This window comes from Nothobranchius furzeri, chromosome 11 (genome assembly GCF_043380555.1).
Source record: "Nothobranchius furzeri strain GRZ-AD chromosome 11, NfurGRZ-RIMD1, whole genome shotgun sequence".
Taxonomy (NCBI): Eukaryota; Metazoa; Chordata; class Actinopteri; order Cyprinodontiformes; family Nothobranchiidae; genus Nothobranchius; species Nothobranchius furzeri.
The window spans coordinates 1,060,835-1,085,829 of NC_091751.1; the positions used below are offsets into that span (position 1 = coordinate 1,060,835).

General features: G+C 39.5%; 2 protein-coding genes across 2 annotated transcripts in view; both read right to left on the minus strand.

The window, feature by feature from the left end:
• LOC139073049 (uncharacterized) overlaps positions 1–24,995 on the minus strand; it is a 725,027-nt gene that overhangs the window by 549,531 nt on the left and 150,501 nt on the right. The gene's annotated exons all lie outside the window — the stretch shown is intronic.
• Positions 1–24,995, minus strand: part of khdrbs3 (KH domain containing, RNA binding, signal transduction associated 3) — a 217,957-nt gene that overhangs the window by 82,925 nt on the left and 110,037 nt on the right. The window contains exons 4-6 of the mRNA XM_015974223.3: positions 10,772–10,918; positions 9,040–9,179; positions 5,735–5,915 (exon numbers count right to left, since the gene is read on the minus strand). Of these exons, the coding sequence (XP_015829709.1) occupies positions 5,735–5,915; positions 9,040–9,179; positions 10,772–10,918 (468 nt within the window). The remainder of the gene's footprint in view (positions 1–5,734; positions 5,916–9,039; positions 9,180–10,771; positions 10,919–24,995) is intronic.

The following is a 24,995-nucleotide window of genomic DNA, read 5'->3' on the forward strand; positions in this document are numbered from 1 at the left end:
CAAGACTATTTTAAAAGCTGTTAACTATAATGATGTTTGTTAACTAGACTGGAGTTTAGAGGGGTAAAACAACAATAACCGTTTTGATCTGTGTTGAAAGGGAGTCTATCCGCATACACACTACTGAAATCCAGATTTTACCAGAGACAAGAACATTTATAGCAGCTGTATGCTGTTCCTTCTCTGCAACTACAATTGATTATCAGTGCCTGCATGTTTTTGTGCCCAATTCCATTTGTTGAAGCTAGAATTTCTGATTATATGGCAGCTTTTATCATAAGCTTTGCAATCAAAGTTGAAGAAACCTAATTTCTCTTTGTAAGGCATGGCAAGAAAATTAAAATTAAAGTAGATGTTTCTGTCACGATCCGCCCCGGCCTCCCTGACTGTGTCTCTCCTGCCCTGATTACCCTTATTGTTCTCACCTGTCCCTCATTGCTCTGCCCATGTGTTCCTGATTCCCTTGTGTATTTATACCTCCCTCCTGGTTGCTGTCTTCGTCGGATCATTGTCGTTTTGTGCATGTTCGTTTGTCCTGTCGCTCCCGTTCTACAATTAATTCATTTTTATTTTTTCATCCGTTGCCTGCTCTTCTGCCTCCTGAAACCCACCACCACACATGGTCTGCCACCTCCTCCTGCAGAACATGACAGTTTCATGAAACATTTCCAAAACTGACAAACGCACATCCTGATCAGGTGGAGCCTTAGCAGCAATTCGTCTAAAATCACTTTGGTCATTTAAAAAAATTAGATTTTAATTACCTAAAATATTTTAAATGAATTGTTTATTTAAAAAAATAGCAGAGTTACATCTGATTGTCCATGTGTTACATGAACTCAGATACAAACCAAGACCAAGATCTAATTAAAACAATAATATTAAATCATATTTCCCTACAGAAATGTTTGGTCTTACAGGCTCTGCTGAAAGGAAGTGAAACTGGGCCGGAGATAAAGTCAAAATAGTGTAACAGTTGCTGTGATTGGTCACAACTGCACACCATGCAAGACTTGAGGATATTGGTTGAATTTCCCTTAATAGTTGAAATTGCAAACTCACAATGTCTTTGAAGGACTGTATTAATCAGATGTTTAAGGTCCAGGGGACTCCAGCCAGCTACCCTGGACATGGCTGCCAGAGGAAAACCGAATTGAAGAGCTGGATTATAATATTATATGATATTATGAATATATGAATTATAATTAAATTGTTCAGAAAATTTTCTAAAAGAACAGGAATAAACTCCAAGGTCTAAGTCAATTTCAGTAGTTTTTAGCTTATTTTTTCTGTTGAACCACAAATAAATAAATATATAATTGCCAAGAGTTTATTTTGACATATTTAATTATTGCTATTTCATTTAAAGTTCAGTTTAGGTTAAAGACCTCAGGAGCAACAAGTAAGAGAATAAGACTCAGTTAATGGACAGATTAATGCACAACAGGACACTTTGAGGACTGCTAGGAGGGAAGTGATGAATTTATGTCGCAACAGTTAGCAAGGTTTCAAAATGGTCTCAGGATTAATCTATCTGGAGGATTTCACTAAGAACAGCAGCCAGGATGCGTTGCACACTTCGACTGCTCACATTGATGCATTAAAACTGTCCTTCCTGCCTGTGAGCTTCTGGTAGTCTGATGAGGTTCCTCAGATCTTGTTATAAATTGACAAATGAGCTGGTAATATGTCATCCTCAAAATTACATCATGTTTAATCACGTTGCTCCAATGGGATCAGCAGCAGGTAAGTCAGACATCTCAAGCACATAATGAATCACACCAAATAGGATTTGGCTGCAATTATAGTTCCTATTTGGGGCGGATAGAGTAGCCTCAACTAGATCAGAAGATTTATATGATTTTGTTTGTTAATAATTACATTCTGTGTAATTTGATGTTGATGCAAACAACGCTAAAGCAGCAACATCAAGATCAACGTAGTGTTTGTTTTTTATTTGGACTAAAATGAAACAAAACCACAATCGTCATCTTATTTGTAGAGCTCATTTCAACTAACTTCAGGCAAACTAAATGCTGAACACAACAATCACAGAAATACAATGGCAACAGATCATCCCTTTAAGGTAAGGCACCAACAAGAAAAGGTATTTAAAAAGGAAAAGACATCGAAACAGCACTATTCCATAGCAGTCGGTAGTTAAGAGGCAGAGAATTAAATTTTCTCTTAAGGCTTGATTTAAACAACACAAGAGAAGCTGCAGTTAGTATGTCCAACGGCATATTAGTCCACACTCTGGGATCTGCTATAGAGAACGCCTGCCCACTCCTTGGGTCCAGGGTGTACCATGGAGCTGAGAACGGACACTGATCTGCCAGGAAACCTTCTTGAACATGCCGATTTAGAAGGGCCTGTAGGTAAGATGGTTCATTTCCTGATAACGCATTAAAAAAAACCAAGAACTTTCAAATCTGTTTGAAATTGGACCGGTAGCCAGCGTAGGTCAGCCAACACCGAGGTCATGTGGTCTCTCCCCTTTGTGCCAGTCAGAAACCTCGCTGCGAAGTTTTGAACTGCAGCACGTTTATGGACCTATGAGTAGGGAGTTGCACTAATCCAACAATGCTTCGATCCTGGACAAGCGGCGAAGTTTACATGTTTACATGTTTGAACAGTCCTCTTTATGTTTTAGTTAAACGAGAGGGGAGAAAATGTTTTCACGTCCAAGCTGAGAACCAGTCGTCTCTCCACAGGAACCAAGCCGTTTCTCTCCGATCTTGACATAAAGACAAGCATCTCTGACTTTGCCTCATTTAAACAAAGAAAGTTTTCTGCTAGCCAAGCGTTAACCTTCGTCAAGCAATTCACTGATAGCTGCATCCCGCCCATGGAGCGTAAATATGGGAAAATAGATCTGACAGTCATCGGCTTAGAGGTGAATCTTAATTGAATTGAAAGAGAAAAGGAAATTGAGTTTCCACTGTCTAAATAAGTGAAAGATGATTTTTCTAGCTGGGTATGTTTTTGTTTGTTCCAGTGTTTGACAACAAAAGCAGAATGATAGAAAAATGAAATAAATAAGTAAAAAATTAGGACCAAAAATGTGGAAAATATTCATTTCTCTGTCCTTTCATTGGTGGATGCAAGAGGCTGTTAGTCAGCAGCTCATGACGACAACTGGTGATGATGTTGCGTTCACGTTGTACACAGCAAAACTCACTCAAGTGTTCATTTGCAGCAATGTGTTGAGGTTTATTACGGGACAGATGTTGGTGGCCCTTTTGTCTCTGAACAGACACACAGGTGCAGACGTCAGGGGTTACAGCTTACAACTGCGACAATGATGGCAAACAGCTGGTCCTGGAGTTACTCTCTATGACCTCCACGCATTTGAAATGCAACCTCTGAATAAACCTGTCAGATGTGGTTAGGTATGCGCTGCTGGGGCACCAACGCAGGCCACCTCCACTCTCCTGCTATTTGTTAAATATGCTGGGTTAATGCTGGCGCCTCTTGGGAATTTGCCTTGACCGTGCAGCTGATGACTTTTATTTGGCAAACGTACAAAAGCCCTGACTCTAGGCTTAATATGTGACATTTTTGCAGATGTTTATACAGCTGGGTTCACACAATGCTGCAAGAGTTCAGTCATGGCTGAGATAAAACCTTCAAATTATTTAATCAAGCATTTTTGTAACATGATAATAACTTAAATTTAAAGTCCTCTGACGCATGTTTAAAAGCTTTATTTACCGCATTACAAAACAGCTTCCCCATGAGTGATTTGAAAAACAAGAACATGTTTTAAGTAACATGTCTCCAGAATTTCCACTGCAACTCTAACTATAAATATCCAAATGGGTTCACTTCTTTGGTCTAGCTGCCTTCATTCGAACTCCTTTGGATTATCAAAACCTCGATGACTGAGAGCCTTCACCAACTATAAATATAAATCAAATGCAAGATAAGGTTTGAACTTACATGTTCAATAAATGAATATCCAATTAGGAAGAGTTATAAGTGATGATTGACAAAGAAAACTGGGAGTCTAGACCAAAACTGAAGTCTGGAGAGTTTACATTACCACGTATCTGATGGTATCCCAAATAAGGTTGTAACAACATATGTTAGTTTAAAAAAGCACTGGAACATGCTGCATTGTAAATGCTGGGTATGTAAATTTAAGGTAACTTTAAAAATGCTTACATTTCACTATCTGGTTCTGTTCTGTGATATAAAGTATACTTAGTCCCTCCCCTGCCTTCTACAGCAAAATTAATCAGTTACACAAGCCTAGAGCACTGACCAATAGACAGAGGCAGTTGGCAAATCAGTGAGAATGCGGCCCAGTCCCCAGCACGCACTGCAGGGTGATGTTGCAAGAAGCTGGAGGTTTGCAATAAAGCAACCAAAACAATACCAAAGTTACCGATCCTCAAAGAAAACGTTAAACGTTTAAAGTCCTTCTGCAAAACTCGCTGTGAAGCAATTATGACAGCCTGGTAAAATTTCCAAATTATGTCCCTTTTAGGATTTGTTGGTTGTGTAAACTGTCCTCGTTGGCAGTTTCAGGTGCAACAATTTTGCCAAAAACAAGCCTCAACCTATTGCTAAGTCTCGTTTAGGAAACACAAAAGTCAGTGTTTCCCAGCTATAGTCTACAGCCCCCTTCCCGCCAACAGGAGATGCAGAGTAAAAGAGATGCACGGTCATATGTAAATCCTAATGGTTCAATAGTGTGTTCTGTAGCAAATACATGAAGTTAAGTCAACACTAACGTGTTTTCGTACTTTAAGCTATTGCCTGCAAAAGCAAAACAGCGTCGCTGTCATATTGGTTGAGACTCTTCACTCTCCAAACCCAACTGGAGTCAACACAGAGTGAGCAACTATGTCTGTTTTTGTGCAGCCTACAATTGCAACAACCGGCGTACAGATCACGTTGTATTACTATTGACTCTTCTAGCCTATCTGTTGGTATTTTATATTTTAATTAATTAGTTTTATTATATTTATATTTTAACTATCATGCCATACCATATGCCTGACTTTGTAAGAAAGCACATTAAAATGTGTTTTTTAGTGAGGTAAGCACCTTCCTCAGTAGAAATAAATGCACTGGAGGCGAATGGAGACCCATCCAAGATGGCGGCCACTACGGCAGCTCCAATATGTAGCGCCAGCCCATGTGGTCTGTATGGCAAATGTCGTTTATTGTGCTGGTAGCAGTTAGCTTTTTCAGTTTGCAGTTGTAATTCCACTTTTAACCAGTAGGAGTTGTAATTCCACTTTTAACCAGTAGGAGTTGTAATTCCACTTTAAACCAGTAGGAGTTGTAATTCCACTTTTAACCAGTAGGAGTTGTAATTCCACTTTTAACCAGTAGGAGTTGTAATTCCACTTTTAACCAGTAGGAGTTGTAATTCCACTTTTAACCAGTAGGAGTTGTAATTCCACTTTTAACCAGTAGGAGTTGTAATTCCACTTTTAACCAGTAGGAGTTGTAATTCCACTTTTAACCAGTAGGAGTTGTAATTCCACTTTTAACCAGTAGGAGTTGTAATTCCACTTTTAACCAGTAGGAGGGAGAAGTAAAGCATGATAAAACATACGTTTTGTTTTCAGTAGCACTCATCATGCTGTATTTAACCCCACTGGCCATAACTAAAGCAAATGTAACTAAGGCTGCAATGTTTTTCTGAAGCTGAAGTCTCCATTTTTAATTATTAGCAAAGTCCTGATACAGGTTACATTACTGTTGCATAAGTACTTACATATTCACCGTACGTTTCCAGCACCACTGGAGGAGCAGGTCTGTAGCCAGCAGCTGGTGGGGCGCCTCTGGCTCTCTGAACCCCCCTGCCTCTGGAGGAAGGAGCCCGGCTAGGCAGAGCTCCTCTGGGTGCTGCTCCTCGCGGCACTGCTCCATGCAGGGGAGGAACTCCTCCACGACTCCTGACACAAGAGACATTTCTGGTGTTTGGATGATCAAAATAAACCGCTTTTATATCAGATAAGCCAAGAGAGGAAACATATTCATGCATGCATAGTATAATGTAACATGTTCATGTCATAGTTAAGTCCCTAAAAGATGTTAGAGATATTGTGCCATCTATATTATATGTCAGCTGCAGTCCACATCTCTGATGAGATGTTAGAAATCATTTAGCTAGCAGGATCCACTTCCACTCTCCTTGGCTGTTTCCTACATCGGCCAGAATTACTTGACTAAATCTAGAAACGATGAATTTGATGCATTCGGCAGGCAGGCTATAGGTGTGGGAGGGGAGAAAGGAACAGCGCAGGCGGAGGGCATGCTCCTCCAGTCGAGAGAAAGTGAGTCATGTCCATTACTCAAAACACACCAAGTCTTGTGGTTGAACTGCTTTTTCTGTCTATTAAGATAAACACAGATGATGGAAAAAAGAGTTATGCCTGCATTTTTATAACGTGTGTGGATGCTGAAAGTGAAGACTAGTGATGCAGAGGTTTGATGTGTTCTTAAAACATGTTTGTCAAGAGTACATCTGAAGCCAGTCAATCTTTAGATGTGGCTTCTAATATTTAAAGCTGTGAATGAGCATCGCACCATCTGTAGGATAAAAAGGAAGTGAAATTTCCTGTGGATGAAACCTAGACCAACCTGGTTTTTTTAATGAAGCAAACTCCAACTGTTCTTTCAGAAATCAAAGCTTGTCCGACTTTGTAGATTGGTGAAAATATTACTGTTTTTTCTTCCTCTCACCACTTGAGCTTTCCTTTAAAAGGAGCTAAATGATCGGACGCTCCAGCAGAAAACCACCAGGTTTGCACTACCAGCAGTTTGCTTTACGGGTATTTCATTTTAACGTTGCCTATTGAGATCTGATATTTCTGGGAAAGAGGAGAGGAGAAAAAGCATTGATGGTGTGACAGAAGGAGGATGAGATAAGGTTTAGAAAAATGAGAGAAAACTGGTACTCTAAACAGCAGGTCCATATATATATATATATATATATATATATATATATACTTCACGTAAATTACACATGACGAATGCTAATTATGGTATAATTGAAGAAAGTGCCAATTACATTCCAACCTAGAGCGAGACAAGTGCTCCACCTCTGAGACCTTGTTCCTCTCTTGAGAAAACGTTGTTTCTTTAAGTTTCGAAAAGCCATCAACATCCTGTGTGTGAGCACTGTAATTAAATCATCTGATCATCTGCCACAAACACTTTAATTTGCAGTCCTGTGAGGTCTGAGCTGAAAGTAGAGTGGGTTTGGATGTGACACAGTCAGGCTTCTATTCAGATGCATGTTTGTATTCTGAACGGGCATGGGTCACTTTTTCAGCAGTCCTTCTCTCTGGCTGATTATCCACAGTTTAACTGAGATCAGGGATGTCCCGTTCCAGTGTTGATATCGGATATCGGACCAAAAACACTGTATGGGATTATATCGGACTGCATCAAAAATCTCCGATATGAGCAGTACGTTCTGCTTTAACTTTAGCGCTCAGAGCCAGCATGCAAAGCCCACGGGATCAGAACAGAGTGTGTTAGCAAAGTAGCAAGGAACAATGTTGGCCACGTGGCAGGATTTTTCGTTAAAGTCCGAAAAAGACAGTTTAAGTCAGTGAGGCACTTCTGTCCTCACACTTCTGGATGATTTTACTGGACCGTCGCGGTATGGTCGAGTCTCCGTTTCACTGGGCCGGTCCGAAAAGATTTTACTTTCTGGGCCGTTTCAGGAACACATGAGTACCTGCCTAGGGGTACTCAGAAAAGGACCATTAGCGTCGCTGGAGAGGACGGACGATTATAGTTTTAATATGGAACAATTTAATAAAAACCTATATTTAAAAAAAGAATACCTTACAGGTGTGTGTACAGCATGAAGGTACAGCACTTGCTTTAAAAGCCATACTTAAATAAAAAAAATCTAATTTTTATTTTGATGGGCACAACACTGGGTTTATGGTAACATCTACCAGACACCCGTATTTCTGAAAGTGCTGCGTGAACCACAGACATCACGGTGTGAACAACACCTGGCGGTGCGGGGGCGGCCTGATGCTGCCAGGAAGGGACCGGACCAGATGTGAAATGCCACAACAGACCAAAAGCAAACAGCATGTTAGGTTAAAACCAAGACCACTCGTTCTCTTCCATACAATTGCAGTGGTCTCAATAAATTCCTTGTAAATCAATCTCTGTGGAAATAAAAGCTCTGGCGCTACATTTTGAGGAACTAGAAGTGAGCGAGAGGAGAGGCGAGCTGAAGACAACAGCATTTAGACTCATTTCTTCATATTCTCGCCTCTGATTAGCTAACAGCATCTCAACTCTACCACTGACTGTTAGCTTTGCAATGTTGATGTTTACCTGCAAAAACAACACAAGCCAGAAGAAGTTCTGCCATGTTGAGGAGTTGCTAATGATAATGGTTAGCTTCTAATAGCCAACACGTTCTCTGCTGTTCCCTGGATGCTAATCCAACAAACGCCGTCCCTGTCATGAGCCAAGGTGGGTGAGTCCATGAAGGTTGATTTTACAACATGATGTACGGTTTCTGATCCGAGTGTTTTCTATTTATCGGCAGCTAAGGCAGGAAATATGGGTGAAATATTATTTTCACATGTAGCCAGCATGTTAAAGTGATCACATATCAAAAATAAGGAAAAAAAGGTGAGAAGTGTTTGTTTTTAATAAACTTTGCCTTTAACTGGCTGCTCTGAACCGTCAAATGGATGTTTCATGAATCTCTATGTGGCTCTGTGATGGGACTGGTGACATGTTCAGGGTGTACCCCACCTCCCTCCAGATAACAGCTGGATATCAACAACTCCCCCAAATGCACAGATTTGTTGCTTGTTGTCAAGTTTATGAATTCCCACTCCAATTAGACCAAATTAACACTAAGCATTAGTGTAAAATACCCAGGATTATTTAATATAAAAATGCTAATTTGGGCCTTTTTACATAAACAAGAACTTGTGCCTGTTTACTAAGAAACAAGGTTTTCCCAGAAGCTTCTTATCTGTAAATAACGCTCATCTCCCAGCTGGATGGAGTTTGCATTTGGAACCAAGTTACCTGGGAGGCCCTGGAACAGGTGTCCCTCTGCCACGGGTGGATGACTTGCCCCTGACCGATGGCACCTTGGCATCCTCAGAGCCACCATTCAGGTACGTAAGCTCCTGCAGCTGGGCCTGTCTGATCTCATCGTTGTAATCCTGCACACACACAGAGAGGAATCATGTCCGCACACACACACACACACACACACACACACACACACACACACACACACAGTGGAGGCAAAAGCCTCACTTTCAATTACACTGTATTAAATGACGTTCTTTATCTCCAGGCCTACAGCCCTGGGAATATCTAATTGATGTACTACTTTACAGTACTGCCATGGCTGTTCTTCCTGAAGCAGCAAATCCTCTCACGTCTTCTGCTGATAAGACCTCCGTACCCCACTGGCCTTTATCTCCTAACACAGTTGTTTTTGCCGCTAAATTAAAAGACATCAGTTAATATAAAAATGGACCTTTAATCACAAATGACTAATATGATTGTCACATTAGCTGAGTCGATAAGTGTGTTGTTGGTGATGGTGGGAAGAAGGAATGGAGAAGGGGTTGTTGGATGGGTATGCAGATAATTAATGATGAAATGTAAATCATTATCGCTCTGAGCATGGGAGACTTCATTCATTATGAATAGAAGAAAAGTAAATAAGCCGCGTGCTGTTTCCTCTGCCAGAAAAGGTTGATCCAAGGCGACGAGGTCTCCTCTAGTTTCTCTTATTTTGTAATGAACTGCTTTTGACTTGCTTCTGATTCAGAACCCCGTATTTATAACTTATAGTTCATATGCTGATTGTCTTAAAGAGGTCATCACTAAACGATCCCTGGTTCTTGGTTTACTCTGACTAAAGCCACTCTAAAACATGAACTATCAGTCACCTTCAACCTAACGCTAAAACCGACTAGCACACTTTATACATACCTTCTCCTTTTTTCTGGTGCAGGAGTTTGGTTTCAACATCTGGTGGATGTCAGCTTTAGCTAGTGCGTGCTCAGGCTTTCAATACAATACTTACTTACTTACAGTATAAAACCTAACACGAGGGATGCACAGATACCGGTACTGGTATCAGCAAAAGTTAACCGATGCCAATGCAGATGTCTGAAAGTGGCTTTGCTGTAACTTGTCCTTTCTGTTCACCTAATATTTTAGTTTTGTGATCATTTCTATTAATATATTTAATTTTTATCTACCTCACACTATTTTCCTCTTGAAAGCAGAGAAAAAAATAAAACCTGTATTCCAATTCATTGCATTTCTGGTGTGGTAGAATTATCGGTATAGGTAATCGGTATCGGCGAGTACTCAGATCCAAGTATTGATATCGTGTCGGTTTCCATACGTGATTTCCTGTCTAGCCCTATGTTAACTGCGGGAATTGTCGTGTCCCAAAAGCACCATGTGGCTAAAATAGAACCTGATGCTATCTTTAGTAGCGCAGGCATAGCCTGCTGCTTCTGGAACGCGCCTGAAAATTTCCGTGTCGCGGTTTGTTTTAGTCGCCTCCATAGTGGATTCTGATGTGAAGCAGCGACGTTCTGCTGCTGTTTGCACTGCTGATGCTTCCTGTGTGAAGTAGGCGTTACACTACAAGTTCTAGAAAACAAAGTGACTGATCTCCATGACTACTCAGAGGGCTGCGAATAATTCAAACTGATACCAAAGAGTAGAGAAAAATAGATCATCAAAGGGCGAGAAAAAAAGTGCAAAAGGGGTGAATAGAACACACTGGTATGAGAAACTTCTTGATCTCCTCCAGAGCGTGACCCATCCTGGCGTAAGCTTCAGCTGGTGGGGCGAACACCTCAATGAGAACGTGCAAGTCTTCATTCAGGTGGTGATACTTGGCCTCACCACTCTGTCGTAGCTCCTCTTCCTGTTAGCACATAGAAAGATTAGCAAAAATATTCATTATAGCAACATTAATAATGATAATAATAGCCATTATATTATTATTATTGTTATTATTATTATTATTATTATTATTATTATTATTATAGCACTGTAGGGTTTAGGAAATTGAGTGCTTTAAGAGCTCATAAACATATGACCTCTACTTATGACCAATAAGCTGTGATACTCTATATAAATATAGAATATCAACCCTGCCTGGTCTTTGTGTGTTTATCAGAAGATTCTAGGATTCTTTCTTTATTAAGGAATTGTACACACTTCATTTTGCTTCAGAAAAGAGTCAGGTTTATAAAAGTAAGAATTTATTTTACCAACAATTAAAACATGACACGTTAACTAACATTTACTGTGATGGATGGAACTAGATGTGATGTATGAACCTGTGTGTGAATGCGGTGTTAGTCAGAACTTCCGTATCTAGGAGAGCTGAGTTCTGGATGTAAAAGAATTTGGTTTGCGGTAAGCTATGAAGTTGGTTTTTATCAAAGCACATCAGACGCTATCTGTGTGTCTACTTCACCCGTTCTCAGAGACCCTCTTGGTGGATCCGAAGGTCAGAGAGGTCAGCTGACCTCTGGCACCGAAGGGCTGTAGAATACCGTGGCACCGACTCTTCAGTCCAGAGATGTCTCAGGTCACGACAGACGGATGAAACCACACGTCTGGGACTCTTAAGGAGTCTAAACAATATCAGCTTATTCTGCAGGAACTGTTGCGGTGTCAGCGTCGCAGGTGCAAAAAGGTTTTGACGACGTGCCAAAAGCTTTGATGGTTAAAGAGGGTCTTGCTTCAGGTGGCCGGTCTAAAGCTGTCTCTAGAGCTGATAGATAACCTGAGAGTGATCCAGTTTTGATGTTCTCATGTTACTTTTGTGTAGCCAACCAGAGGTTGACAGGTTTGAGAAATGTTACCAAGAAACTCAGAAACACGCCTTCTTTGATACGGAGGCTCTGACTGGGGTGAACGACTATTTATGACGAGCCACGAGTTCAACTCAACCTTACTTGTTCTTGGGTGAGTGCAAATGGTGATGACCTTGCCATGTAAGCAACATAACATTCATTTCAAACTTCAATCAGATTAATGAAATATTTCATTATATCATAATTATTATAAGTAGCAATAAACAAATGTTTATTTAATGATTATCTAGCTTATAAGGTGTAGAAGAAGTCGTTATTGGTTTAGGAAATCATTCTTTGATTTAGCAACTGATCCGAGCTGCGAGTGTTCCTTATATGGAGGCATGAAGACCTGAAAGATTGGACCTTGAGGAGAGAATATTATTGTTGACATTTCGTTATTTGTGTTTAGAGCTGAAGGGATTGAGCTCCAGCTGGTGGGATGGAGGCAGGCCAATTTAAAGGGAATACATGCAGCCTTGTGTCTCCTGTTTGACCAGATGTTGAATAGATGTTGAATAGATGTTGAATGGTCCAACTGTACCTAAAAACGGACCATTGCTGGACGTTACAACACAAAAGCAGACATGATTTTATTGCATAGTGTTTTTAATAAGTAACATCTAGCTATCATGGAAGGATGTTTTACAGCAACGTTCTACTGCAGAGATCTTTCCAAAGTGGGGTTTGGTGCTTTGACATTGCTAATAAAAAAAATTGGAAAAATGCAATCTTACTTTCAACTGTAGCTGTTGACATTTAAATGATTGCTTTTTGTCCTCTTAGCATAACACAGTGCAGAGATGATTGATGTACAGTACATGCTAACTTACCCATTGGCATCTGTGCTCTGCTTGTACCATTTAGTCTTAGTTATCCATGATAATCCTCACATTTCAATTAAATACAACTTAGGTAGAGCCGTAAGATAAAAAATTAAATAACTTATATTAAACAGATGCTGACTTGCACGCCTTGGCCTACTTACTGGATAAACTTCTACCATAGTTTTCTAATAACAAAGACTGACCATGCATTTACTGGAAAGGAATGGTCAGAATGATAGTTAGCAGCTTGTCAGGGTAAAGTAGGCTGGCAAGGCATCCTAAAAATGTAAATATAGTCTGATGAGGACCCATAGACAGAGATCGGTCGTGGAGCCGAATCTGTGGTTGCCTTTCAAACTGTCTCCACACACAACTAGGCAGCACTGGGACAATTCAGAGCAATGAGCAATGTGATGTATTCATTGCTACGGAAATCAGTCAATGGGGACGTCTGCTATACAGCGTCAAAGTAGAAGAAGAAAAAGAAGCAAATACATCATTTTTGAAATAGAGGACCTAAGTACCTCTAGCTTTTCATGGCTCAGAGAAAAGCACTTGTCTAAATCATCCAAAGTTGTTGCCAAAGTTGTTTCAAACTAGCGCTGTTCTTGACGCACCATCTTTGTAGATATTTCTCTGTGGAAGCTCTCTAGCTAAGGCCGCCCAACAAACATAAGGCTGTGATTGGCAAAACACAAAACTGTTCAGGCCAATGATAGACCAGCAGAGGTGACAATGAAGCATGGCTATACCGATCTGTAGAACAAAATCTTTTGGCTACTGCTACGGTTGGTCTAGATTTCTAGGGTTAGGGTAAACAGCTCATATCCTAAAAAGTGTCATCTGAAAAATCGAGTTAAACCTTACAGTTTCACAACATGATCTTTAAACTAGAATCATCCAAAACCATCAATCATCATTTAACATTTGTAAAAATTGTTTCTGCTTTTGAGTATTTTCTGACTTTTAGTGAAGTTTGTGTACTTTGTGAATGTATAAATGCCAAAATGCTTTTTTTTCTCGCAAGACTACTGCAATATCACCCTGCCAGTTAAAATTGGCGATTTTGGGGAAAAATATTGTGAATTTTGTAAGCCAATTAATGTGCATTGTGACAGCCTAAAACAACTTTTCAACCATTAAGGTGAAAATTAGGAATGCACCAATATAAATATTTTAGGCCGATACCGATACCCCATATAGCTATTACTGTTATGGCTGATTATATATATATATATATATATATATATATATATATATATATATATATATATATATATATATATATATACACACACATACATACACTAGGGGTTGTATCAACTAGTCTACTAGTCATCTTCACTGCTCTGTAGTGACATTTTATGCCTTTCATAGACTAGTCACTGTCACGTGATAATGACCGACAAAATGCAGTTCTCGGAAAAGACAGCAGGTGACGAGCCACTGCGCGTTGGAAGGCGACGCGCTGTGCCAGAGTGTCTGTATCTGCGGTAAAACAGACATTTGACTGAATTGTGACATTTACCCTCTTGCAATTTAACCATCCCCACACCCCCATCCTAACCTTAACCATTTTCAAGACGGGGCCAAGAATTTTCAGTTCTAGCCCCTCACAAATTGATGCCTTACTTCATCATGTTAATTCCTCTTTACGTGTGGCATTAGATGATGTTGCCCCTTTAAAAAAGAAGGTAATTAGAGACAGGAAGTTGGCTCCCTGATTTAATTGTCATTTACGAGCCTTAAAACAAAACTCTAGGAAATTGGAGAGAACATGGCGCTCTACGCACCATGAGGAGGCATACCTATCCTGGAAAAATGGTCTTGCGCTTTATAAAAATAAGCTTCGACAAACTAGAACTGCTTATTTCTCAGCACTAATTGAGGAGAATAAGCATAATCCTAAATTTCTTTTCAGTACAGTTGCTAAACTTACACACAATCATAGCTCTGAGCCATCTATTCCCTTAGCCCTCAGCAGCAATGACTTCATGGGATTTTTTACAAGTAAAATTAATTATATTAGAAATAAAATCTTTAGCATCCTCCCTAATGCGATTTCTTCTTCCTCAGTAAGTGAGGCAGCATCAGAGGTGACTGTAGAACCTCATCTGTGCTTGAACCGTTTTGATCCAGTTGAGCTTTCAGAGTTATCAAAAATATTAGCTTCATCTAAACCTTCAACTTGCATTTTGGATCCAATCCCAACCAAATTATTTAAAGAAGCATTTCCTTTTGCTACTGCTCCCATTCTAGATATAATCAATCTATCCTTAGTAAATGGGTATGTACCACAAGATTTCAAGGTTGCTGTAATCAAACCTTCACTTAAGAAGCCTTCTCTGGATCCAGATGACCCAATGAATTATAGACCAATATCTAACCTTCCATTTTTATCCAAAGTCCTGGAGAAAATAGTGGCCATCCAAGTATGTGAGCATTTAAACACTAATGCTCTGTTTGAGGAATTTCAGTCTGGTTTTAGAGAGTATCACAGCACTGAAACTGCATTAGTGAGAGTTACAAATGATATTCTCATGGCCTCAGATAAGAATCTTGTGTCTGTTCTAGTCTTGTTAGATCTCAGTGCTGCCTTTGACACAGTTGATCACAATGTTCTTTTAGAAAGACTTGAACATGTTGTAGGGATCAAAGGAACAGCGCTAGGCTGGTTTAAATCCTACCTGTCTGACAGATTTCATTTTGTAAATGTACATGACAAATCTTCTTCATACTCCAGGGTTACTTGTGGAGTACCACAGGGTTCAGTGCTTGGACCAATTCGTTTTACTATATATATGCTCCCAATTGGTAAAATCATTAGACAGCATGGGATAAACTTCCACTGTTATGCTGACGATACTCAGCTATATTTATCCATTAACCCTGATGAACCTAATCGGTTGGGTACATTACAGGCTTGTCTTGAGGACATAAAAAATGGATGACTCTAAACTTTTTGCTTTTAAATCAAGACAAGACGGAAGTTCTCATCTTTGGACCAGAAATCCAGAAAAGGAAATTGCTTAGCCAATCACCTGACCTGAATGGCATTACATTAATCTCCGAGAACAAAGTAAGGAACCTTGGTGTTATCTTTGACCAGGAAATGTCATTCAAATCCCAGGTTAAACAGGTTTGTAGGATTTCCTTTTTCTACCTTCGGAATATTGCTAAGATTAGAAGCATCCTTTCCAGGAGTGATGCTGAAAAACTAGTTCATGCATTTATTACATCAAGACTGGATTACTGTAATTCATTACTCTCAGGAAGTCCACAGAATGTAGTTAAAAGTCTTCAGCTTGTCCAAAATGCTGCAGCTAGAGTTCTGATGAGAATTAAAAAGAGAGATCATATCTCTCCTGTCTTAGCTTCCCTACATTGGCTACCTGTTAAATTCAGAATAGATTTTAAGATCCTTCTTCTCACATATAAAGCTCTTAATAATCAAGCTCCATCAAACATCAGTAATCTGATTGTTCCATATGTTCCTAACCGAGCACTTCGCTCTCAGACTGCAGGTCTACTGGTGGTTCCCAGAATATCTAAAATTAGGATGGGAGGTAGATCTTTTAGTTATCAGGCTCCCAGCCTTAGTCTGTGAGGCAGATACCTTGTCTACTTTTAAGACTAGGCTTAAAACATTTTTATTTGATAGGGCCTATGGTTAAAATCGGATGTTAGCCTAAATCTGGTTAAAATCGGATGTTAGCCTAGATCTGGACAAGTGGGGGAGTAGAGGGAGGTGGAGTGTACAGTCGGTAAAGACGGCTCTCCCTTGCCCTGCCTCCAACATGCCTCCATCTAAATAGGATAGATTATCCAGAGTTATCTCTGTAGTTATGCTGCTATAGGCTTAGACTGCTGGAGGACACACTGACCACTTCTCACACTCTACTGCTTTCTTCTACAATCTGCTCTTTAACTGTATTACTTTCTGCTATTTCAGCTGTTAACTCTATTTTCTCTGTAAGTGTTTTTCTCCCCAGAAGAAGCTACAATGATGTTCTCATTTGTGGGTGGGCTTAAGAAAAAGTAAGTGGGCCCAATAAATGTAATTGCAAACAAGTATATTTTTTGCGTGTGTGTCCTCCACATGTGCCCTAGCTTCATAATAACAATGCTCCGAGCTTCAGCACTCTGGCCTGCGCACGCCGATATGTTCCGTATTTGATCATTTTTAACGGTGTTGGAGGAATCTGAAGGTGGCGAGTCATTCTGGCAGATTGTAATTAACACCTGTCTCATGCAGGTGTTCTGACGTTGTAAACCTCACACACAGAACATTGTGGATGTAACTAAATAAATCAAGACATGATTCCCATCTGAGCATTTTAGCATTATTATATTATTATATTATTATATTAGCACCAGGCGCATTGCAAGCTTTTCAAAAGTGTGGGGGTGTTGTCTGTGCCTAAAACAATGTCATGTTATTCATCTTGTTAGTTTAATTTCCATAATAGCGGAGCAGGTGTGAATTTTAGACGCGTCACGCATGTCTCCGTTTTAAACACGTTTAAACTGTTCAGAATACAAATCCAGGCTCTGTCTCGTTAGATTGGTGTAACTAAAGTTTGTACTGAATGAAACTTTACATTAAACCATGTTGAAAAGAAAATGATCCGATTAAATCGTTTCCCCTCATTTACAGTCAGTACAGCGCAGTGCGCGTGGCTCTGGGGTTAACCAAGTTTAGTTGTTTCTCTTTGCAACAATCTTCACAAGAAGGTAAAACAGTTAAATGGCAGGTTACAGATATTTCCATTTGACTGTTTATTTTTGACGGATAAACTCAAGGATGTTGGTTGTTTTTAAAGAATTACCCCGACGCACACTGATGAGCTGACATTTTAATGTTACGCACATCGCGGAGGTAACTAAATCAATCAAGAAATGATTCCCATCGGAACATCAGAGCTTTATACTGGACACTGTGTTCAGCGCGGCTCGGAGCGCCCACGGTGGACAGTGGGCTGAAGGTCTGTAGAGGGGTTCGCAGCACAGCGCAGAACCACGGCGATGCGATAAGATTTCCTCCCACTGAAGTGGTCTGGAAACCCGGTCTCTCTGAGGGATGTGTCACTTGGAAAAATGTTCTCTGATTATGAAACTTTGGCTGAACAGCGCTTGTTCCCGTCTCTAATATGGAGACGCATGACGCATCCAGTCTGAGGCAGAATAGCCTCTTCAGCTCAGAAAGCTCCTGTAGAGACATTTGATCACGCACAAAGTTTATGTGGAGCAGAAGCGGTCGGGCCACGGCAGGTGAAACGTTCCTAGCCTACATGAAGTGAAACTGTTTAATTATAACATTAATGTGTTACTGGACACGCTGGTCTGGTTGGTTAGACCAGTGTTGGAAGTGGAAAACACACACACACACACACACACACACACACACACACACACACACACACACACACACACACACACACACACACAGATTCAATAAGCGCACGCTGCGCAAACTCCGGCGTGCCGTCAGACTGAAGGCAGAAATGAGTGCTGCCTCCTCTGTGATAAAAACTTTTGAGGTTTTATAACAACATTTTGCAAAATTAAGATATTAGCTTCTATTTTGGGATGACGTATTAAAGTCGGGTCCGCTCCAGCCAGTGACTCCTCATGAACCTGACCACAACTCATGTTACTGCAGCATTTGTTATTCCAGTCCGCGTGGCAGCGGATCGCAGATTCAGCCTCACCATAAAACAGCAATAAGTCGGTCTGAGGTAAAAGTGAACATCATGGCTACATCTTGTCCCCTATAGACATTTGATTACACACAAGTAGGTGATCAGCTCAGGCTTACGCGGAGCAAAAGGAAGGAGAAACGTTCCTACTTTTAAAAAACATTAAATTGCATTGTTTATGTGCTACCTGGGCACTCTAAATATTTATTTAGAATTAAATCAAAGGAAATTGTAATGGTATCGAATGTTTATTAATTACTATTTAAAAAATGAAAGTGATGGGGAAAAAGATCGATCATATTTTTTTAACCCTGTCTGTTTAGCTTGACATCTGATATATATATATATATATATATATATATATATATATATATATATATATATATATATATATATACATATATATATATATATATATATATATATATATATATATATATACATATATATATATATATATATATATATATATATATTTGTATATATATATATATATATATATATATATATACAAATATATATATATATATATATATATATATATATATATGGGGCTGGGGGGTGCGTCAACATGGTCGGGACATAGAAGGGGGTGCGCGGCTAAATAAGTTTGGGAACCACTGATCTAGATAATCATTAATTAAAAGTTGTTTATTACTACTTACAATCGTATTATAATGAAATGCTTCATTAATCTGTGTTCAGTAATTGTTATGTTATGTCTACCACTGACGTGTGTTCAGCATGTTTATACGACGAGGTCCTCACACCTGCATTCACACAATAACAGGTACGGTTAGGTTAAACTCCAACACATAACTTGCCCTTTTAACCAGTCAGAACATCTGGTATCAAAGAAGGTATGTTTCTGAGTTGTCTTGGTAACATCTCCCAAGCTGTCATCCTCTGATTGGCTGTGCAAGTCATAACATCAAAATCTTAAAACTGGATCATGCCGAGTGATTCGTGAGTTCTAGAGAAAGCTTCAGACCGGCCACCTGTCGCAACCTCTTTAACCATCAAAGACTCGGACACGTCGTCAAAACCCTTTTCCACCCACAAAGCTGAGACAACAAAACAGCTCCTGCAGAACAAAGCTGACATTATTATTAGACTCCTTAAGAGTCCTCCAGACGAGCGGTTCCATCCAGCTGTTGTGACCGGAGACATCTCTGGACTGGTGTCGGTACCACGGTATTCTACAGCCCTCTGGTGCCAGCGGTCAGCCGACCCCTGTGACTTTCGGATCCACCAAGAGGGTCTCTCTGAACTGGGTGAAGGAGACATGACAGATTGTGTCTGATTGTTTATGAAAGATAACAACTTCATAGTTTAGCGCAAACCAAATTCTTTTTCATCCGGAGACGCCGCTCTCCGAGATTCGGAAGTTCTGACCTACATCGCACTGACACATAGCCTTCATCACATTTAGCTCCATCCAATCACTGAAAATGTTTACTTATCATGTTATAATTGTAATAAAATAATTTCCTACTTTTATAAACTTTTCTGAATCAAAACGAAGTGTGTATAATTACTTAATAAAGCAAACATCCTAGAATCTTCTGACATTTCCAATAAAGATCAAGCAAGGTAATATCCTATATTTGTATAGAATATCACATCTTCCTGGTCATAATTACAAATAAATAATCCATTTGCCAACACTACAGCCGATACCGATAACGATGCCGATATATGGTGCGTCCTTAATGAAAGTTAGTTTAGTCTTTAAATGAATGGATTCTGAACACAATCTCTGTAAAAAACAAAAAAATTAAAAAGTATTTTTTTCTGAAAAAATGTATCAATGTTGGCCTTCAAAGTAACGACATCAAAGAAACGGAAGTGAAATAAAGACGTGTTTGAGAACACACAGGTCCAGTACCGGCCGCTCACAACCACCAGCTGCAGGCCCATTGTGTTCCTGGTGGTGAGAACGATGACCGCAAGAAGCTCCAAATGTCTTTTCACATCATGCACAAGAAACAGCTTTGGTGTTCCACTTTGTTTTCAACCATAGAAACCAACCAACTCTCTAAAACCCAATGTCTCTGATGTCACCTAATTATGAATAACCTTCTTCCCAGAGAGCCGGTGGTATGTTAATGAGATGTTAATTTCTCCCATAAATGTGTGCTGTATATGAACGGGGGCTCCTTTGTGCTTAGTGCTAGCGCTGTTGTAGCAGCTGGTGTCAAACAGCGTGTGTGAGGAGGATGTTGTGGAGAGACTGCTGCTTAAGATCTCTCTTCTCTTCCATTTTTGATCCTGTTACTGAAAAATAGACAAAAAAAAACAATCTTTTTCCAGTTATTTCAAGTGAAACATATTTTAATCAAATGTTATAAGTTAAAGAGGTTTACTTAATCATCAGGTGGAAAGTAGGGATGCATGATATATAGGCATCAATATCGGTATCAGTATGTTGGTAATTTTTTAACATATCGGTATTGGTCTGATAAAGAAAACTGGGCCGATATTAACAACCGATATTTATTTCCATCTTGTATCCATGTGCTTACCTGTTTCAGAGGGTGACCGGGGGGGTATTTGTTTGGTCATGTGACAGTGGTTGTAATCATCTCAGAAGCGTAAACGAGTGTGGCGTGTGTACGTATAACGTAAATTCATTTTCATTCTATGCAAAATCTTCTGATTTTAGAAGCATTAATGTGAGTATATCGGTTATCGGCCATAACGGTGATATTAATATCCGTATCGGCCCAAAAATTTCTTGGTGCATCACTACAGCCGATACCGATAATTGTCGTGATTTGGTGCTATATAAATAAAATTGAATTGAATTGAATTGAATAGTGGAAAATGTTGAACATGATAGATTTGGAATTAAAAAAATCAGCAGATTTGAAAACATTATTTGCGTTGTGTCCACGGTGTGAATTGTGTGGTGATAAGAGGAAATCAGAGTCCTGCAGCAGTTAAGCAGCCTGGAGCGAGAGATTACAGCTGTCTACTTTTCCTATCTACTGGCAGTATCTCCCTTCTGTAAATCTGCTTATGAAAAGCTGTTCTACCAGGAACCAGAGCAGCACTCAGTGTGTAAGGGCTCCCGTCCGGGGGGGGGGTAAAAGCATCATGTCAAGAATCGAACTGAAATTCAAATAGAAGTAAAGTAGTTAATGCTGTCACTGTGACTGTCTTTGAGAGGACCAAGCTGAACAATCTTTGTTCCTAACAGAGGTGGGCTCGAGTCACATGACTTGGACTGAAGTCATTATTTCAACGACTTCTGACTTGACTTGATAAAATCTATAAAGACTTACAACTTGACCCTGAATTGAACGCCAGTGACTTGCGTCTTGAATCGACCTGCATCTGTTGACTTGATGATGACTTGAGCATATTTGATATTTTAGCACAAAAGTGGCCCGACATGGACAAAAATCATGAATCATTCTTTGTTCTGGGTTTGATCTCGTTCTGCTAAATGCAGCAGCTCTTTGTTTATAATCAATTTCAGTTGCACTTTCTGCTTGTTTGAGCAAATAAATGAAGCTTTAAAGAGTAACTAAACCCTAAAATAACTTTTTTACTTATAAACAGTATAACTGGTCTTTGTAAATGCAATCTTTCTGTTTCTGTGCATTTTTGACACGTTTGTGTAAACTTGATTAAATCTAGAATGTATGACAAAAACGTTGTAGTGCTGCCCCCGGTGGCAGATCAGCGGCTACTGCATTTTAAATTTGTGATTGGCTGGGGCTGGTACAATTTCACGTCATCGGTACAGTCTCCTCCCACTCCTCCTCCCTCCCAGGATGGAAATTCCCCACACTTGGCCATGCCACTCAGTGCCGCCTGGCAACGCCCACTTTCATAGCATTTTTCAGATCTTGCCTGGGGTGGAGTTACCTTTTCTGATGGTGTGCAGTCCCTCTTTAAGAAGCATTATTTCTGGAATTTATTTATTATCATCATCATTAAATTCAAGTTGGACAGATGACTTGATCATGACTTGAAAATTCAAAGTTAAGGACTTGGACTTGACTTGGATTTCCACATCATTGACTTTGCACTCGACTTGGACTTGGTTGTCTTTGACTTGGACTTGGTTGTCTTTCACTTGGACTTGACTCAAGACTGCAAAGCAGTGACTTGGTCACATCTCTGGTTCCTAATGATTCAACTTTTAACCATAAGAGTCATAAATTATACGTTCAGTTGCATGTACTTCTGCAGGTCTTACTAGCAGAACAACAAAAGAAAATATGATTGCTTGTTTGTCAGAAAACAATTTAAAAGAAAATAAATGATGCTTTAATCATATTGATAACAAAACCCATTATGTCATCTAGCTCCAACCGCGGCAGGGCTACCAAGGGGGCCACATCCCAGCAGGAAGTCTGTCTATGACAGCTCACAGCCTTTTAATCTCTTTGAAATGACATTAGCATCAGCACAAAAACAAAGTCTCACAGCAGTAAACAGTCATGGAACACAACGTCTGTAGGAAAACATAAAGGAACGTACAGACAATGCTATGTTTACCACATCCAGTTATAAGTCTACAATTATATTTATTTTTGATGTCAGCAAAAGGGTGGAAACTATAAATTAGCTTTGTTAGAGTCCGTGTTTTAGTCTGCTGTATTATATAATTCACTTGAAGGCGGGCAAAATATACTTGACTCCCATTTTGAAATGCAGTGTCCCAGTTTCCTAACCTAGGCAGTAAATGTGGCGTAGGAACACATGACGCGCGCCTGAAATCAGACGGTGAGCCACTGAACATAAAACATGTGCAAAGGTGAATCCCTCATCTCACTAAAAATAAAAAAGTACTACCCAACACAAACTTGTCACTTATGAATCCTGCAGAGGCTTTTTGTAGACAGGTAAAGGCTTATGCATCGCACCATGAAAAATCTTTAGTATAAAATCTCGTGTGGATCTGACAAGACTACTGACGACTGTAATCAAAATGAAAAAATCCATAACAAAGCTCCTCCAACAAACGGGAAGAACCACACAAGAGGAGTCAGTTTTTTCCCAGTTAGACTTTCATTGGACCATCAATTCCACTGCAAAAGATCTTCAAGAGCCGTTTGTATTCCGTTTTTATTGACTGGCACAATCATGAACAATAGAAGTCACTCGAACGGTGTGTGAGACTGTAGATCCATCATCTTTACAAAATCCTGTTAAGTTGAAGATCACTGTCTAAATGTTTTCTTCGTGTGCAGGGCATGAACACCAAAGCCAGGTCATGTGTTGTTCTGTGCTCACGCTGCACTTGATTTGGCTGTGCATACTTCGTTCACAATGAAAAAGTGTTTCCTTTGTACGATGTCAGACAATTTAGTGAATCCCAACATCTTCCTCATTTCCATAGACTTTTAAAATTTGTGAGGTGACCACAGATAGATAACAAGACAAAAGCTTTTAGATGATTCCTTGCAAGTTATAATTGAGAGAAAATGAAAGAACAAAAAGTTTAAAGGTAGGAAATATTAAGAGGGGGTTGATAAAGTCTCCCTATGTATCTAATTAGTGTAATCTGATTTTGGATCAGTTTTAATACGCTGAAGATAAATGCTGCAGCTTAAAAGCTGCGACCACACATTATGCCTCTTTTTTTAAAGTTGGTGTGATTTCCTGAGGTTTAAATAAAATATGATATTCTTTAGACAAAATACAAGATTACAGTAAAACTAACTGGCTGTTAGGAGCATTTTTCTTTGCAGTCAATTTAAAATTATAGTGTAAGTAACTTTGGTATCTACTGGAAAGAATCTTTGTATAAAAAAATGACATTAAAGCACCAGAGATAAGCAACAATTGCTCAATAGGAAATCACATTGAGGTAAGCTCTCTGAACAGGGACAGAAAATAGATTAATGGTAGGTCAATATATCAGAAATACAATTCAATTATACATACTTGTTCATTTCTATCCACAAAATACTATCCAAGGTGATTTATTGTCACAAATTAATACAAAATATGTATTATGTAGTTTTATACTAACATTAACCAATAAATAGTTCAGTTTTTCTTTTAGAGTTAATGCCTGGGGAAATTTAGACATAAGAGCTTATTTCAGAGTTATAAGGCCAGTTCTAAATATCAAAGCTTCTGGGCAATTTAATCGATCCTTCATGGCAAGTGTCTCCATTTCAATGGGACGGCCCAAAAAGACCACTTCCTAGGACATTTCAGGGGAAAAAACGAGTACCTGCACTGGAGTATGTACTCAGATATGGCCCGGTACACTCGCTGGGTGGGACTTGTGTTTAATTCCTGCCTATTGGTTGTTGTAAGTTATCTTGGCAATCGCCAAATAACCGGCATTTGTTAAATTGGAAGAGTTGTTGGTGAAGCAGAATAAAACAAACTGCATTAGCGCTGCTTTAAATTAGCCATTTCTAAACTCTCAGTACCCAAACATGTGGCATAAATCCCCCACAATTCTGGAATTTGCTGCACTTTGTGGTCTTCTACAGAGTGACGTTTAAAACAGCATATCTTTTGGTCATTGAATGCCACATTTTCGTCAAACAGCCGCTCTACGCATCCCCTGAATGGATACAATTTTGGGGTACTTTGAGTGAATAGACATTTTTTAATGCAATATGTTGATGTCCTAG